The sequence below is a fragment of the Hoplias malabaricus genome, chromosome 13 (genome assembly GCF_029633855.1).
Source record: "Hoplias malabaricus isolate fHopMal1 chromosome 13, fHopMal1.hap1, whole genome shotgun sequence".
NCBI lineage: Eukaryota > Metazoa > Chordata > Actinopteri > Characiformes > Erythrinidae > Hoplias > Hoplias malabaricus.
Window position 1 is genome coordinate 4,880,114 of NC_089812.1, and position 19,560 is coordinate 4,899,673.

General features: G+C 42.5%; 1 protein-coding gene across 3 annotated transcripts in view; it reads left to right on the plus strand.

Moving 5' to 3' along the window:
• cyth3b (cytohesin 3b) overlaps positions 1-19,560 on the plus strand; it is a 47,316-nt gene that overhangs the window by 17,048 nt on the left and 10,708 nt on the right. Inside the window, exons 1-9 of one of the 3 annotated variants that reach the window (XM_066641903.1) lie at positions 2,240-2,391; positions 5,844-5,926; positions 6,605-6,669; positions 7,909-7,975; positions 8,752-8,870; positions 9,914-9,994; positions 10,128-10,240; positions 12,779-12,927; positions 13,159-13,270. In XM_066641903.1, coding sequence (XP_066498000.1) covers positions 2,352-2,391; positions 5,844-5,926; positions 6,605-6,669; positions 7,909-7,975; positions 8,752-8,870; positions 9,914-9,994; positions 10,128-10,240; positions 12,779-12,927; positions 13,159-13,270 — 829 coding nt within the window. In that variant the 5' untranslated portion in view covers positions 2,240-2,351. Of the gene's footprint in view, positions 1-2,239; positions 2,404-5,843; positions 5,927-6,604; positions 6,670-7,908; positions 7,976-8,751; positions 8,871-9,913; positions 9,995-10,127; positions 10,241-12,778; positions 12,928-13,158; positions 13,271-19,560 lie in introns of those variants that run through there. The other 2 variants (XM_066641905.1, XM_066641904.1) reach the window with 2 other exon arrangements.

A 19,560-nucleotide genomic window follows, 5' to 3' on the forward strand; every position in this document is an offset into this window, starting at 1 on the left:
TCTAACTATATTTTCATCCTTCATGTGTCTTTAAATGAACCTAGTCCCCATATGTCTCATATTAAAATGCTCAGGACAGTCTTCTCTCTGTGTAACAAGGCTTCATTTCACCAACAGCGCTGTGAAAAGAGGTCATTTGGCTTTAAACTGAAAAGTTGAAATCCTCAAGAAAACATACCATTACCTGTGAGAGACGGTCGGTGCGGTGTGTTTCACACAAAAAAAGTAGATGGACATATATTTCCAGCAGTTATATGGTGGTGAGATGTAGATGACGTATCTTGTGTACCATAGCTCCTATTCATAGCCTCATAATTGTGAATGTGCGGCACAGGTGATGTCATAATGAGACGAAATTGAAAGAGCACACCCTACAGATTCAGGAAATGTTTGAAATATATTTTAGTGCCCTGTTATTGAAAGATATGATTTAAAACATCAGTAAACATCCAAACTGCATTCATAAACAACAGAGGGTTATGGACTGCCCATTTACCCTTACTTTCAAATGTAAAATACATTAATAACGCTACGGGCTACAGACCTGTCACTTTCTCATTCTCCAAAGCAACAAACTCCATTATTTAACGAAAGTGACACTGAGCAGCAATGGAATCGAATGTAAACTTTGAATAAAAATCAGGGAGATAATAAGCCAACGTCAGCAATGTTCATTCATTATCTGTAAGCGCTTATCCAGGTCAGGGTCGCGGAGGGTCCAGAGTCTACCTGGAATCATTAGGCACAACTTGGGAATACACCCTGGAGGGGGCGCCAGTCCTTCACAGGGTGACACACACTCACACACTCACACCTATGGACACTTTTGAGTCGCCAATCCACCTACCAACGTGTGTTTTTGGACTGTGGGAGGAAACCGGAGCACCCGGAGGAAACCCACTCGGACACGGGGAGAACACACAAACTCCTCACAGACAGTCACCCGGAGGAAACCCACGCAGACACAGGGAGAACACACCACACTCCTCACAGACAGTCACCCAGAGGAAACCCACGCAGACACAGGGAGAACACACCACACTCCTCACAGACAGTCACCCGGAGGAAACACACGCAGAACACACCACACTCCTTACAGACAGTCACCCGGATGAAACCCACGCAGACACAGGGAGAACACACCACACTCCTCACAGACAGTCACCCAGAGGAAACCCACGCAGACACAGAGAGAACACACCACACTCCTCACAGACAGTCATCCGGAGCGGGAATCGAACCCACAACCTCCAGGCCCCTGGAGCTGTGTGACTGCGACACTACCTGCTGCGCCACCATGCCGCCCACGTTATGTTATTTTTTAAATTATGTCCTGTGAAGGACTGGTGCCCCCTCCAGGGTGTGTTCCTGCCTTGCACCCACTGATTCTGAGTAGGCTACAGACAATAAATGAATGAATGATTATGTACCTGTGCCAGTTCAGTCATTGTTTTTCAGACATCTTGAATATATTCAGAGATATTTAGCTCCATGCCTTTAAATACTTTTTCTGGAAACTTCTCTGCCTCCCTTTGCAGTTAATCACACCTACAAAAAAGCATTTTAAATTTGCCCCTCAAGAAAATGATGGCACCTTTGCATTACATTTACCCTGGTCTTTGAGTGTTTTTCGAACTGAGCTCAACTCTCAATGCCACTCCTAACTGTGTACAGTCATAAGCAAAGCATTTCTCAGAAATTTGGCATGGACTGTGCAGCACCACTGCCATGGCAGCAAGCGGCAGGAGGGAAGGTTATCAGCAAATCAGTGGCACAGATAACAGTGCCGTGAAACTGACAATGTAGACAGAAACTGCAGATTCTACACACTGTGTGTACTGTGCTCAGTGAAGCATACTGAAACTTGCAGTTATTCAGGATTCATTAAACTTGCAACACTTGTGGCAATCTCATGTTGGGGTCTTTGAGTACACATTAATGGCCAGAGCGACCGTTCCCCATTGGACCCGTGAGCTTGATAAATATCCAATGGGCTTTGCCTCTCTCACACAGATGAGCTCACACAGCCTGGTTTTGGCCACTCTCGTGGCCTTGAGTTGGACTTTAACGGAGGCTGACATTTCCTTAGAGGCAGGGATAGATGGACTGGTTTTACCTGAATGGCTCCCTGCCACAGGTATGCAAACTATGCCCGCAGACTCTTACTGCCTCTTTGATAGCCTTGTACACAAGCAGACAAACTATCAGAAAAGGCTTTTGTGTCAGGAGGAAAAACAAATCAGCCTTAGTTTGCCTTCGTATGTGAAGACGGAACACCTAATAAGGCGGCTATACGACGAGGAACTCCTTTACATCGGTCTCATGTGGCTTTGCTCCTTGGAATACAGGCCATGCGCTATGGTGGGGTTGAGATTCAACTAGGAGACCAGGGTATGTAATGGAGTAAGTTAGCTCTAGACATAGCTTGGTAGCTTTACCAAACATGCTAACACAGCTAACAAATTATTAGAAAATAAGTTGTTAGCCACTAATTAGCCTGATGGTACTTTCTTGCTTTCTGCACCTGTTAGTAACACAAGCAGAGCGCCTCGTTTGAGTCAATGTGCTGCAAAGCTAACACAGTTTCTGACTACATACAATGGCTTTTGTAAGAAAGGGGCAGAAGCACAGCATGGAAGACTGTTTTGAAAGTGGGCTTGGGCTAGCACAACCATGTTGAGCATTGCCTGTATTTGTTTGGTTTCCATTGTAACTGTAAACGGATCTGTGCTAATCAGCACGGTGTAGACATCCTCTCCATTGTCTTCGAATAAACCCTGAGAACATCAGACCTTCCCTTATTAGCCTCCCCCCGTCTCCACTAGGAGACAGTAATCTGAACGTGTCTCTTCCCTATTGATTTTAGCTCTGTGAGAAGCAGATACCTAGTATGCCTTACTTCGCATGGTAAAGTAAATTGGGGATAAGAGGTAGGGGTGCATGATGTATCAGCATTTTATATAGCAATTTTCTTTTAATGATAATTATGATTATTATTATTAGTTTACGCCCTGTGAAGGACTGGCGTCCCCTCCAGGGTGTATTCCCGCCTTGCGCCCAATGATTCCAGGTAGGCTCTGGACCCCCCGCGACCCTAAATTGGATAAGCGGTTACAGATAATGGATGGATGGATTATTAGTTTACAATTATTTTTCTATAAATTTTGTGGTGTAGTGGTGATTTTTTTAGATAGATAAAATAAAATAGAATAATCTCACAATGTGATGGAGGTACTGCAGTTAACTATATTTATCTATAATTAACGCTAAACCTTACCCTTACGTAAACAGTGTAAACGGGTACAGTACAGTAGTGCAGTGTTATGCTCACAAATATATCTGATACTTTGTACACTTTTTTGTATAACATATAATTGTAATCAAACTTTAAACATTCTTTTGCTTATTTGTCATTTATGGTATCTGTTGTGTACAGAAAGACTTAAATAATAATAAATAATAATTAAACATAAATACACTAGTTAGAAAGTTAGAAATGATTAATAATCGTTAATTATCAATAGAAATATTAGTAAATGTGCGCAGGTAGTGTCTCTGTCACAGCTCCAGGGACCTAGAGGTTGTGGGTTTGAGTCCCGCTCCGGGTGACTGTCTGTGAGGAGTGTGGTGTGTTCTCCCTGTGTCTGTGTGGGTTTCCTCTGGGTGACTGTCTGTGAGGAGTGTGGTGTGTTCTCCCTGTGTCTGCATGGGTTTCCTCCGGGTGACTGTCTGTGAGGAGTGTGGTGTGTTCCCACTGTGTCTGCGTGGGTTTCCTCCGGGTGACTGTCTGTGAGGAGTGTGGTGTGTTCTCTCTGTGTCTGCGTGGGTTTCCTCCGGGTGCTCCGGTTTCCTCCCACACTCCAAAAGCACACGTTGATAGGTGGATTGGCGAGTGTGTGAGTATGTGTCGCCCTGTGAAGGACTGGTGCCCCCTCCAGGGTGTGTTCCTGCCTTGCGCCCAGTGATTCCAGGTAGGCTCCGGACCCACCGCCGCCCTGAACTGGAAACCTGAAATGATTTGGTGAAACTACATTTCTGTGAGCATTCGTTGTATACGTTCCTTTGCATAAACTGGCTCTGTGTATTTCAGGGATGAAGTAAATTCGTGCCATTGGTTTTCAGCAGTGCTCAGCATTACGTATCAATGTTATCAGCTTGTTATCCAAGCTTTAAGCAGCCTTAGCGATCACAAGACCTGGTTAATATTTCAGAGCTACTCAGTCAGCATGGCTCAGACGAAGAAATGGAAATTCTATAGAGAGATTCTGAGTAAGCTAGGGTCGGGTGAATTGTTTCACCCTTAGATCTTATTATTTTCATATATTATATGCAGTGTGATGTTTTTGAAATTTAATACAGAGCCAAGGATTTGCATGTGGCTTGTGCAGCGTGGCTTGAAATATATTCGTACAGTGCATAGTCTTTGCCGTGGGTACTGCAGTTGTCCTAGTGCCCTTATGCTGCTCAGCAAGACACTGGACAGTTCAAAGCGATCAGCATTTAGCATCCACTGAGTCACTGACGCATATGCAAGCTCGGTGGCCTATTGTCTAAAGCCACATGGTGTAACCAGGACATCAGGATACTGCCTCTGACAAGTAAAGCTGTGTCAAATTGGTGCCAACATCACGTAATGAGGGTGAATGGACAGTGAGCTCCCCAAAAATCCATGTGCTATGCATTTAACATTGTGACAGTGGAGCCACAAGGACTGTCAAATTACCCTGAGCTTTATATATGCCAGCGTGCACTCTCCAACACACAGCAAGAACCCGTCACTGAGCTCAGTGACAGAACAATCGGAGATATTTGAGTCTTTCATTAGCCGAGTGAATTCTGGGTGCGTGTAGGAGGTCTGGAAGTTAGACGTAGGTCGCCCACAGGGTTCCACTTGACAATCAGGGCTTTATGTGCCTTGTCCAAAAAAAAAAAAAATCCTTTGTGCGCACTCAGCCTGGCCTTGAAGTCGCCTTATCATCTGCTCTTTCCTTGCACCATAAAGCCTTCATTTTGCTCCAAATTCATAAAGCACTGTGCTCTCATGAACTCGGTGAGATGCTGTGCTGATCGTCTGTTTGGAGCTCAGCAGCACGTCCTTCACTTCAGACTCTCTCAAACCGCACCATCTTGGAATTAATGGTCCATATCTCTGCCACTTTGTTTCCTGCCAAATATAGCGCTCTTGTTATTGACGGCGGAAGACTGGGGTGGTGGGGTAAAAGGGGGTGGAAGGGTGATGAGTTGTAAAGCAGCTTAGCAGAATGATTCAGCTGGGTTTTTTTTTTAACTCCAAAGCAATGGATACAGGAAGCTGGCAGAAGAGAGTGGAGGCGTTAGCACAATCTGGCGTAGCTAAATGCAAAAGTGACCTACTTCCTCGCCTGGTGTGTGACTCTCAAGCATCTTCGAGCGGCGATGTGTAAAAGGTGCCAGCGTGTGACAGTCACACTCCTTTAAAGCAGAAAGGCGAAGGAAGGGGTCTCCACCTCTGGCCTCACTCATAATGCATTTCCTCTGGACCTGGCTCTCAGCCTGTGCATGTATTTAGTGCTAATTTTGACCAAAGACCGAAATGGTCTCAAGCCAGGATGTTGTATTGTATTCATTTTAGCCGATGCTATGTTCGGAACGACATACAAAGGTTCTCATCTGTTGAGCTTCATGGAGAAGCTCTTTTTAAATAGAAACAAAAGAGTCCTGCTCAGCTGAGTCAGAAGAAAACATGTCTTGAGGTAGAAAGATGCACACTGACCTCAGAGGAATGCTTCCTCTGCGTTTACATCGTACGAACTTGAGTCCTCAGCCAATTTCTCACCTGTGTTCATCCACTTGCTCTTCTCTAGTACCAGAAGACCTTTCCTTAGAGGAGAGGGACGAGCTGTCAAATATACGGCGAAGGAAAAAGGAGCTGCTGGATGATATTGAGGTGAGTAAACAACACAGCAAACACAGATATAATAACCTCAGGCACAATTACTGTAAACAGTATGCAGCAGTTTAGTGTCAAAACACGTGAAGATATTGTGTGTGTGTGTATTTATACACACTCTAACTTACAGAAGTGTTTATTATTTTTCACACTGTAGAAGAATATTAAAGACATGAAAGCTACGAGACGAGATTTTGCGCAGAATACACGCTTCTAGGAGCTCAAACTATAAAACGTTCTGTTTTATGTTTTCGTTTAAGGCATGATATGAGTTGTAGTGAAAGAATACTGAGGGAAGAAAATGCCAAATAATGCCTTCTCTCCAATGAATTCAGCTGAGGCATGTGTTAGTTTTAAGCCCCATAAAGATTATGAAAAGAGAATATTAAGTAAGCTGTATCTAAACCTTTGAGTAGCACTGGGTGTGTACTTCTTTCCCCTTTTGCTCCGTTAACTCTTGCACAGTTCATGACCTCTTTGCATAATTCCATTCCTTCCACGGGGCGAAGCAAATGAATTCCACTTTATTGATTTGCATTTCATTAACGCATATTTAAAAAGCATGTAATAAAAAGAAGCCTGTGCTATTTTTGGAGGATTAAATGAGCTCAACACATGGTACAGTGTAGGAAAGTGAGAGCACGTCTGACGTTTATCTCCAACTCTTTTTGGCAGAGGTTGAAGTTCGAGATCGCAGAGGTGATGACGGAGATCGAACAGCTCACCTGTGTGGGGGAGAGGTGAGTTTGGCCTTCGCAGATACGTTGGTTTGGTTTTCTATTCCTGGACAAATAAGTGGACGTCCAACGTTTTTAACACGACAGAGCTGCTGAAATGCACATTAGCCCTCTCAGCGACACACCTGCCTCCTTCACTAATCCCTTTTGTTTGTAGAGCGTCTGTTCGGCGCTCTCCCACCCGACGATCTGTCCTCATGTAGGCATTCGCTAACCCCTTCCATTCAGACACTGTCATCTGCTCTGGTTCGTCACACCATTGTTGGGTGAACGGAAGCATGGATTGTAGGGCAGCTGCAGCAAATACTGGGGCATACAGCGGGTGCGTAATTAAAAGAGACGAAAGATTGAGTGTTACACAGTATCACATCTCACGTAACCAACAACTGAAATAAAAAAATTGGCAAAATACGTAGAAAACGCTTGTTTTCCATATACCTCAGACATAGTCTGAAAATGTATGTCGTATCTGAAGTTTGCTTTACTTTTGTACTGAAGCTGTGTCTCCTCTAAGGTAATAAACTAATAAAAGCAGTGTGGTTTATATGGTTTATTGTTGGGAAGACTCTTTACAACTTGCCAATGGGCATGAGCGTTTTGCACACATTAAAAAACAGTATTAGCTAGAGCTGAAGGATTTAAAAAAACACGGTTTCTAAATCAGTTCTTCCTGACAACAGCGCTAAACAACCTCTAGACCTTTAGATGAACCAGACCAATCAGAAATCATCAAACTCGCATGACGTTAACCCTGGACTGGCTGGTAATTACGCACCCACAAAACACTTTGAGTTTGTGTTTAAGCCTCAACCACAAAAAATAAATGCAGTGGTCTTCTTGCCCAAAAATAGTCCCGCTTACGTATATTCATAGACGCAAAGTATTTTTCTTTTTCTTTAGCTCATGCTATTTATTTTTAATCTATAACACCATCATTCAAACGGTCTGAAAAGACAACTCAACAACTTCAGCTCTTAAAACCAACTGGAATGTTAAGTGTAGGTCTGAATTTTTGGAAACTTCATAAATCCTTCATGTCATGAATATTGCAATGTGGCTGGTTGCTCTCGTACTGGAAACCGATTAGAGATGTTCTTGGCCTTTTCTTATAGCTCATTTTGGATGATCCACCACCTTGTTTTAGTTCTGAAATGTTTTTCCGTTTCGTGAATGTATGTAGTTTTCTGAGGCCCGTTGCCACGTCTGTATCATGTTTTTTTTTTCCCTTCCCCAAAATTACAGCAAAACCACACAGAGGAACAAACAGATCGCCATGGGAAGAAAGAAATTCAACATGGATCCCAAAAAGGTAGGAAAATGTTGCCTTTATAAACACTACCTTTAAGTGTTACTTTTGAATTATTCAAATAGGCCACAGTGTTATTTCAGCAAATACACACAGCTACACTGACATTTATGACTGATGTTAAAATTCAAATCATCAGCAGGTAATAAGCCAGATATCATTGTCTCTTCATTTGTTTTTCTGATTAGACGCCAGCTGCCGTGTTTACACCATGCAAACAATGATGAATTGATGAGAAGTAATGATCCTAATGACGTCCTTCTGCTGCTTTGTATAAAATCGCTTAAAATTATGGTCCAATGTTTTATTATGACAGAAACACTATGCATCCCTAGCCTCAGTGTAACAGATCCAGGGTCAGCTACTGTTCGTCCACCTACACTATATGCTCAGAAGTTTGTAGATCCATCTTTAACATGACAGCACACACACGGCTTATATAATCATCATAGCAATGCAATGAAATGAAAGTTAATGATTGTAGGAACAGCACACGAGCTTAATTTGCCATGATCAACGATAGCTTTGTCTAGAATCTCTGCTTTTGGGATGAGATGGATTGGTGTTTTGGATCCAGAACTAATCATGTAACATCAATACCCAGCCTCGTACATGTTCTATAGATTGAATGGTATCAGATCCATATAGCAATGTACCAACCCCTGAGGTAAAGCCTTTCCAGGAGCGTAGAATGTGTTACAGATCGTAGATGGATTCATTTAAACCCAAAGAACAAACAAACAAAAGTCTGGTCTACTTCACTCTTGTTTAACTTCTAGGGGATCCAATTTCTGCTGGAGAACGACCTCCTGCAGCACACACCCGAAGACATAGCCCAGTTTCTCTACAAAGGCGAAGGCTTAAACAAAACGGTCATTGGGGATTACTTAGGAGAAAGGTAAGCACTTTGTCTGACCTGTTTTTTCTTCTTCCACTTGTGTTTACGTCCAAGGCCCTGGCCGTGCTGTAGACAAATTTGGAGGTGGAATCCATCTTGTTTGTGTGGGAAATTGTTTGTGTGGGTTGATTGAGCGGAAAGACGACAGGCCTCCATTGCAATGAAAAAGTGGCCGGGGAACATGTGTTTCTTATCTCTCTCCAAGTAAACGGAGTCAACTCACGGGACACAACTGTCAAAACAACAAGGTTTCATGGAGCGTAGCATAGACGCACAACAAGCCAGATTACTATCCAGTTCACTGGTTTGGCTCTGATCGGAGAATAGAGCATTACATATCACAAAACTAAATTAATTTATTTACATTTTAAACATTTAACTGCTTAGACATGTTGAGGAAATGCTCTATTCGTTAAAAACAGCACAGTGGAGACATGTGAAGGTTAAATGGGTTTTTTTTGTGGATGGCAGATAAAATGGCTAGATTTACATCGCAGCCATAATGACATTTACATTTGTAGTAATTATGCAAACTTAGAAAACAGAGAATAAATGAATGAAATAAAAAATAAACGAGTATTGACCAATATTTAAGGTTTAAAAACTGGAGTCTAATAATTGCCTTGGGGCGGCACGGTGGCGCAGCAGGTAGTGTCGCAGTCACACAGCTCCAGGGACCTGGAGGTTGCGGGTTCTTAAAGTGTGTGTTCTCCCTGTGTCTGCGTGGGTTTCCTCCCACAGTCCAAAAACACACGTTGGTAGGTGGATTGGCGACTCAAAAGTGTCCGTAGGTGTGAGTGTGTGAGTGAATGTGTGTGTGAGTGTGTGTTGCCCTGTGAAGGACTGGCACCCCCTCCAGGGTGTATTCCCGCCTTGCGCCCAATGATTCCAGGTAGGCTCTGGACCCACTGCAACCCTGAACTGGATAAGGGTTACAGATAATGAATAAATGAATGAATGAATGAATAATTGCCTTATTTAAATGACTATAAATAGTTTCATTCTGCTCTCATTACAGTCTGATTCATGTGATTATTTCATAGGGATGACTTCAACATTAAAGTGCTCCAGGCCTTTGTGGAGTTACATGAATTTGCAGACCTCAATCTTGTCCAGGCTTTAAGGTGGGTTCTGCTGTTCCAAATGAAGTTCTTTAGCTTGGAAAGTCTAGTCTGATTTCACATAAGGGTTGTTCCACTATCCCTTGTATCTCCTTCAAACCCTGGGTTGACCCACCCACTCTCTCTTTCCATGAAGGCAATTTCTCTGGAGCTTCAGACTGCCGGGCGAGGCACAGAAGATCGATCGGATGATGGAGGCATTCGCATCCCGGTACTGCCAGTGCAACCCAGGAGTCTTCCAATCCACAGGTCAGACTGTAGAAGCATGAGGGTGACACTATCCATACAAATGAGTAATAATCACAGCTATGTCAACAATTCCCCTTTTGTTTCTCTTTCATGTCTAATTGACTGTGGTGACTTCACATTAAAGGTTTAATTGCTGTGCATTTGTGTCTCCATTAAAGTGCATGCTATTTTTCATGTTTGTCTACACAACACAGGGCATTTTCCTGGTTTGGCAGCTCCTGTCTAACCATGGCTCCCTCATTGCTGACAGATACAAAGCCTCATTAATTAACTTATGATGTTGGTGATAGTGAAATTGATCAGCAGTCAATAGCAGTGGCTCTGTGCTAGATTAATACGTACATTAGTCTCAGGCAGTATCAGCTTCACTAAAAGGAGGTGTATGAATGTGTGTATTACAATAGAACGGTTTGGTTTTTATGGTAGAGATTTGTATTTTGGTGGTGGGCCTTACATTTTTGTACATTGTCGGCACATGTGGAGTATTCACCATTTCAATGAATGGTGTTAATTAAATGCTGCAATGCTTCATTATGATAATAATGTTCTGTCTAAATCTAGTGGTCAATTGGTATCTATATATTGTATGTTCAGTACAGTTAATCATACATTTATAACACTATTGTAACACCAGACTATATGTATTTCTTTAAATACATTTGCAAAAGGAAACAATTACAAACCTATAACTTTAACTATAAAAATTGTATGCATGGTACCACTGTCTTAACTGTAGGAAAAAAGGGTATATGTCCCATTAATCCAAGAAAATACAGGGGGAAATACTTATTTTATATACCGTCATAAACCCTGCTGAATATTATTTTCTCCCTATATTTTCTTACGTACTTTTTCCCCAAGTCGACACAGTTCCCTAAGGGTCTAAATTAAACGCCTGTGATATGCTTTAGTCAAAATACCACAAGGATCAAATACACAGCATCATTCTCACTCTGTCTAAACAGCCATGTTCACAAAAGCCAGTTTCAGTGCCTGCCGAGAACGAGCCTCTGTTGACACCAAGCACAAAGAGCCCGGAGATCATTTGTGAGGAGCTGAAACCATGGTTTATATGTGTTTTGTTCTCTGTACGTTTCCACCATGTTTTATCACATGTCCAGCACTGTGATGGGAAAGACCCAGAAATTCACTTGGGAATGACTCACTTTATCTTGTATTAGGCAGATCCCAAAAAAATACCTGGTTGTGTCATTTTAATGTTTTAAATGTTGCTAGGAGCTCCGACTCATTGAATGTGTTAATGTCCTCAAATAGTGATTTGTTTCACAATGTTTCCCCACTAATATCTGCCTGGTATACGATGTTTCATTCCAAATAACTCTGAATAACTCCTGTCTTTTGCTCCATTTTTATGCTGTTTATATCGTGCGTCTTATTGCCTCTTGTGCTTCATTAAAGTTTAATTAACCTCTACTGCCCATTGTGGAATAATGCAGATGCAGGGTTAAACAGGCCAGTGGCTCCTGACACATCACAACGGTGTCTTAGTCACGGAGTGGGCAGAGGAGAAACGGTGGTGGAAAGCACATCTGCAATGATTTATTTACTATGTCTACAGGGACTGTGCCATGTTGAAGCCATTAGATACAACATGCTGTTTTTTTTCCCCTTTATCCACCCACCTTCTCTCCACTTCAGTGCCTCTGCACCCACTACTCTCACATCTGAGGAGAGAGATGTCACACACTTAAATTGATGGAGGGAGAAATTGAGACTGATTGAAATGCTTTGCGTATAATTATTCCGACTATTAAACATAAATCTGAATTAATATGGGGCGGCATGATGGAGCAGGAGGTAGTGTCTGTGTTACACAGCTCCAGGGTCCTGGAGGTTGTGGGTTTGAGTCCCGCTCCGGGTGACTGTCTGTGAGGAGTGTGGTGTGTTCTCCCTGTGTCTGCGTGGATTTCCTCCGGGTGACTGTCTGTGAGGAGTGTGGTGTGTTCTCCCTGTGTCTGTGTGGGTTTCCTCCGGGTGACTGTCTGTGAAGAGTGTGGTGTGTTCTCCCTGTGTCTGCGTGGGTTACCTCCGGGTGACTGTCTGTGAGGAGTGTGGTGTGTTCTCCCTGTGTCTGTGTGGGTTTCCTCCGCGTGACTGTCTGTGAAGAGTGTGGTGTGTTCTCTCTGTGTCTGCGTGGGTTTCCTCCGGGTGCTCCGGTTTCCTCCCATGCTCCAAAAGCACATGTTGGTAGGTGGATTGGAGACTCAAAAGTATCTGTAGGTGTGAGTGAATGTGTGTGTGTGTCACTGTGAAGGACTGGCGCCCCCTCCAGGGTCTGTTCCCGCCTTGCACCTAGTGATTCCGGGTAGGCTCCAGACCCACTGCCGCCCTTAAATGGATAAGGGTTACAGACAGTGGATGGATGAATTAATATGATTGAATTCATGAGGCGATTATATAACTCCTGTTTTGGTAAAGACTAATACAGATGATCATTTAATAAGGTTTTATGGCCATTGGGCAAAAATGGAGATTATTCTAAATTTTCTAATTTGTGTTTTGTTTCTTTCTCTACAGACACGTGTTATGTCCTGTCCTTTGCCATCATCATGTTGAACACCAGCCTTCATAATCCCAACGTCAGAGACAAGCCTGCTGTGGAGCGCTTCATCTCTATGAACAGAGGCATAAATGAAGGAGGCGATCTGCCAGAAGAACTGCTCAGGGTACTCACATATGGTCTTCTTAAGATTGGGAAAATTCTAACATGATCACTACCACCCAACAACAAAACACTGTTGTCATGCTCTTAGAATTCAGATATTCATTCATTCATTGCTTGCGAGCACTTATCCAGTTAAGGGTCCCACAGCCGTGTGTTTGTGCTTATTTGGATGTGGGATGAACACTAATGTGTCACCATCTCTGTCTCGCTTTCCTCTCTTATTTCTGATCAGAACCTGTACGAAAGCATTAAAAGCGAACCCTTTAAGATCCCTGAGGATGATGGCAACGACCTGACCCACACGTTCTTCAACCCCGACAGAGAAGGCTGGCTGCTAAAGCTAGGTGAGTGAAGAAGAGTATGACTCTGACCCTGCCAGGCCTCTACACAAACACTTGCTCTCTTCTCTTTCTCTCATGTTACACTACTCTTCTCTCTCCATGGCAGCGTGCTGTGGTCAGACATCAGAGAAGAGCTGTGGCTAGTAGGTGGTGTCAGTGAAACCTGTGAAAACAACTTATAAACGCTTTTAAAACCCCTTATTACACATAGACAATTCAGTTTCCCTCCCCTACCAACGATTACCCAAATAAAAAGGCATTTCTGCGATAAAAAATGACATATTTATTCGTTTTTTTCCAAGAAGGCATCTGCTAATGCCTTAAAAATGGATTATTAGTTCAGTAAGAGTGCTGATCTATGAATGTGCCATTAGTCTCTGCCGCTGCCGCAGTTGGTGGGACTGGCTCTTTAGGTTTGTGACATAAGAAACCCTCTCTGTCTGAATCTGAAGAGTTTTCAAAGTGGAAATGCTGAGCTGTGGCATTAACCATATAGCAACATTAGCATTAGCTAATCATTAGCAACATGCGCAGTCAGGGTCTTTTAGCGTTGATTTATGATCATTAAAGTGTACGGTCTTAATAAAGAGGCAGTGTTTACTTAGACATACATAAGTCATGGTGTTATGTATCTGCAGTAGCCAAGATTCCCTTTTATTTTCAGCCACTCTTTATCGCTCAGAGTAAACAGGGTGTTTCTTTACTGTAGCTTTAGCACTGATTGGCTTCTCTGTATAATGTCTATGTCTTATGTTTTAGTTTAATTAAGAACCATGTACCAACTCTTATTTTCAAAAGAATGGAGCAGTGCATTAGAACCAATAACTAATGGGTAGATTTGCACATAATTATATAAATATCTTTTATTCTAACCAATTCATACCAGAAGTACGTTCACCACAGGTGTGAATTTGTGTGGAACGGTGCCTTGTGGAATGTGGAAGCGAAGGAAAATACATGTGCAGTGCGTTTTTATTGGGATCTGCTGGTTTCTACAAATGTCACTGCTCTTACATTAAAGTTGACACAGTCAGGGGTTTTTAAGAGGTCCCACAAAAACGCAGTCAGACAGTTTTATTCCATGGTGCTATTTTTATTCACCAGGCGCCAGTCCAAAAAAAAAAAAAAGTGATGTATTTCATCTGTTGCTCTGCATTGTGTTTATTTGCATATGTTCTTAATATTCTCCCACCCTTCCGTCTCCTCCCTACGTCTGTGTAATGTTAGTCTGAGACGTGGAATGTGTTTGTGTTTGTGTGTGTGTGTGTGGCTAGATGTATCGTCGTTAAATGTTCCTTCTTGTGTTTCTTTATTCCCTCTGCCCTCTGCCCTCATCCTTCTGTTCTGTGTCTCCTGTCTCTTCTCACCCGCAACCCCTGAGGAGGTAGGTAACCCCGGAGAGCCCTGTCGCTCCATTCTGACCTCCTCTACTCCCTTCATCGCCTCCCAAATCCATCCTGTCCATCTCACCCTCCCAAACTCTCTCTGTGCTAGAGGTGGGAATAATAATACTAACAATAAAGAAGACACAACAACCCTGAGCAGCCATAAGAGCGACGCCTCCTTTTTACGCTCACTGTTCATTTTATCAGCTCCACTTGTAATAGAGTTGCACATTGTAGTTCTACAAAAACAGAGTGTAGTGCATACTTTATTACCCCCCTTCCACTATTCATCAGTGGTCAGGACTCCGACAGAACCATTGTACACCGCACGATTAGCACTACAGTCTGTAAGGGCAGATTTGCAAAGTGTAAGTGGTAAGTGGAGCTGATTATTTGGACAGTGAGGTTAGAAATAAGGTGTTCTTGATGCTATGACCGATCGGTTCATGTGATATACACATAACATTAAAATGTCCGCCATTGGATAAGGCTGTCTGCTAAAAACAAAAAATCACAACATACTTTAGTGGCTCAAGTATCGTGAATATCATTTTGTGGGACTTCTAGAGGCTCTGCATCCCATCACGGGGGTAATTTAAAGCCAAGACTGTCTATAATTGGCTGCTTTGGTCAGTCAGTGTCAGAGGTCACCTGGCTGAGTGTGGGCCTGGCTGAATATCACACCTCAGTATTATTGCCTGGCCTGGGAAAAACACATTCCTCCAGCAGTACGTAAGGTCTCTGCAGGCTCACGCACATGCCAACAGCCCTGGAGTAAAGTGTCGTTACATTATTACCCCTAGAACTCCTTGAGGCAGTCCAGGGAATGGGTAGATTGTCTTCGCTGAAATCTTTTTAATATAAAAATAGCTCCCGGAGGATGCAGGGGAGGGGGTGATGGGTAAATGCTTACAGAAATAAAGGAAATAAAAGGGATTAAGGGCATGTTAAAACACAAATATGAACTCTTGGAAATAGGTAATGCTTAAATGAGGCGCTTCCTGAGAGGTACAATAGTAAATGAAAATTAGTACAAATTCTGCTTCTGCTTTAACGAGGCTGTTACAAAAGTGGCTCCCAGCTCTGCAGTCAGCTGTGGTACTAGCACTGTAGCCGTATAAGACAAGAGTTCCTCCAAAATGCTAAGGGGTCTTACTACGGCTGGACAATAATTTAATATCAATATTTATCACAATATAAAATGTTTCAGTAACAATAAACACATTTTCGATATCTCAGTACACGTTATTTACAGCATCTGTAATGTACACTGAGTGACGGTCAATAGAGGGCGCTGTCGTCAGTTTAGCACTCACTTTAAAATTGTGTTTAAAATGTTAATATTTATTGCTCGTTTGTTTTGGGGCAGTTTTCCGTGGATTGTATACTGTTCACACTGATATCAGAATGATATCGCATCAAACAAAATTAAGAAATATATTGCGATATAAATTTCAGCCGTATCGTCCAGCTCTAGGTCTTACAGTGTAAGAGTTGTAAAGGAGTAGATTGTGTAACAGCATAGATACTGTAGCTAGGCTTTACTATCTATGTCTATTGGACAATTCTTGCCCTTTATGATCAAAATAGTAACTATATACAAGAGGTCCTCGGTTACGTCAGTCCCGAGTTACGATGTTTCGTGGTTACGAGACATCTCTCATTTACTGTATAAAGCCTTGTTTTGACTTAAGTGGTTTTGCGTCGTAAACGTTGTAACGTGAACTTCGTGTTTGGTGTGTGCGGCGGAAGAATACTCGGTTACGCGGCTCGGGACCGAGGAGGATAGGTGTTAGGATAGGATAAGTGCTTACAGTATGTTATTTACGTACAGTATGTAGGTATGTAAGGACTGGCGCCCCCTCCAGGGTGTATTCCCGCCTTGCGCCCAATGATACCAGGTAGGCTCTGGGATCACCGCAACCCTGAATTGGATAAGGGTTACAGATAATGAATGAATGAATGAATGTACGTATGTTCCGACTTACACCGAAAATCGGTTTACGACGTGACGTAGGAACGAATCAACGTCGTAAGTCGAGGACCCCCATATATATATATATATATATATACACTGTTGAAGGCATGGTCTGAACCCACTAGTCGTTTTTGCAGCAAAGATATATACACGTTGCTTGTATAAAAGTATAAAAGTGCATTTATACAAGCTACATTTATATATCTTTGCTGCAAAAACGACTAGGGGGTTCAGACCATACCTTCAACAGTGTAGAGGGAGTAGGAGAGAAGACCGAAGGACCGAAGAGTAGTTGAGGCTGGATGGTAGTGGGTTGTGAAAACCTTGTCACAAAAATCAGAAAGCAGTGATAAGAATTTATTGTACCCCAGATAGAAAAGGGGAGTGTCCTCGGATAAATATCAGTTACACCATAACTCCATTAGGGGGCAAGTTAAGTATGCAGAGCAACAGGTGTAAAACAGTCTGTAGCTATAGATCTACACACGTATGGTCAGATGAGCTGAGAGAATGGACAGTGAGTGTAGAAATAATAAGGTGGTAATAATATTATGGCTGATCAGTGAGTATATTAGTAACAAATAAACAATATTACAGTGATATAGAAAATTGGGAACTCCCATAAAGTGAATCCATAGGGACACGGAGGAAATCATTTCTCACACTGAGATATTTACAAAGGAAAACCGCTTTGCAGAAAACAAGACTGTAGCTCGGTGTTCCTCACATGTTGAGACCTACCCTGCCCGTTTACGTGCCCCGTGGGTATATGAACCAACAGTACGCGGCAGGTGTGCCGTTACCCAACGTTAATTGCATCATTACTAAAGTGTGTCATAATGAATCGCTCAGTTCCAGTCTTCTTTTCCTAACCAGCTTTGCCTGGCGTCTCTGTACCGGGAAACTTCATGACAATGTCCAGTCTTTAGGCTTTAGAGGATTAACTCTTTAGAAACGGCTGTGTGTAAATGTGTTGATTTAACTTTTATTATTAACTCGTATTATTTGAAGTTATTATCCAATGCATAGTTTTGGGGTTTAGTAAATAATGATTTTAAATAATGTGTGCTATAACTTTATATAAGCTCCACGCTCACTGAGAAGGCATTAGTTTAAATATAATATATACTTAATATAATAATAATATATATATATATAATACACATATATACACACACTATATATATGTGTGTGTGTGTGTACATTTATCCTCGGTTAACGACCACAACCCGTTCCAGAAAGTTAGTTGTAATCCGAAATGTTTTCATTCATTCATTCTCTGTAAGTGCTTATCCAATTCAGGGTTGCGGTGGGTCCAGAGCCTACCTGGAATCATTGGGCGCAAGGCGGGAATACACCCTGGAGGGGGCGCCAGTCCTTCACAGGTCAACAGGGTTTTTCCCATAAGAATTAAAGGAAATAGAAATAATCGGTTCCCAGCCCCTGTCGACTCGCTAATATATAAGTGTTAAAGGTTATATAGGTATGTTTTTTTTAATGAGAACAGTTATAATACAGTTCTCACTGATGCTAGCACCTTCTAACTGTTTCTCGTTTATATACAAAAGCAACAACTTCTCTACTTCTATTATTTGAGGCCTTTGCTTTGTTAAAGTACTCACTCCTTTCGACACATTAGCTTCTTTAATGTCCTCCTTTTTCTTCAAAATCATCGAGATTGTCGACTTCGCCAATCCTTCCTTTTTCAATTCAGTTGTTGGTTGCTGCCTTTTTACTACAGTTACCCTGCTACTAGTATCACTCTTAACCTTGTTTGGAGCCATGATTGAGGGCTAAATAAAGCACTTGAAATCACAAACGAAGTAACACAGAAGGAAGCAGAACGATAACGAACCGGACGTAACTGTGTCTCGAGCGCCAATGATGCTTGGTTTGAGATGAACGGACGCGCGGGGCTGACGCCATCTGTACGCAACCCGAAATTTTGTTCGTTAACCGGTTCGTTAACAAATTTTTATTAACATTTTTGGTCGTAACCCGATTTGTTCACTAACCTAGGCGTTCGCTAACCGAGGTTCCACACTGTACGCACAAGAAGATGCAGTGCTGTGATACACGCTCCAAGTAATACCAAAGCTAGTATCCCAACACTGCCCCCTCTTGGTACCTACTCTACACAACTCACCTCTACTCTGCTTTTTAGGAACTGATTAGTGACTAAATGTGACGTGTAAACCTTGCAGATCGCTGATTGGCCGGAGACTTGTCAATCATGATGAAATGCAGACATCCAGCATCAACTAGCCAACTACAGCAGAGATCACGTTTGTTTTCATTTGACTCAAATGGCAGCTCAGAAGTCTTTTAAAGAAGTTTAAAGGTTCTGAGTGTTGGATGTGAGAGATGTTCAGTCCCAAAAACGTACAGCGACATGTAAATTCCCCATGAGTAAACAACACTTCATTTTATTCGTCAGAGGGTGTTTTGCGATGTCGCCTACGTTTCGGTGGGTGGGGGGTGCAAACTAGCTACCAGGGACTAACCCTAGAATCACAATGATTTGAAACTCTAACGTAGAATAACTAATTAGTGTTGCTAGTGGCTGAGTACCTTTGCAGGTCTCTAATGTAAACAGTCCCAATCAGCTAGGATCCTGCCCATTACTCAGTCAAAACAGTGAGTGGAAAACCGGGTCTACAGGTTCAACGAAACACAAAGATAAATAACGAGAGAGGAAGCTAGGCTAACTCCAGTATGTCTGTTGGTACCGCACACTATTATCTGCTCTTCACAGTGCTGGCTGCGAGGGAGTTACTGCTGAAGTTCTGGGAGTAAATACATGAGATAGCTCAGAGCCACCTTGTCGCTCCAGTCCCAGCAGAGAAGCACTGAGGTGAAAGCTGTTTTTGTTAAAGTTATCAGCAGGAAAAACCGCCTCAACTGCAGATACGCCCGGAAATAGGCAACAG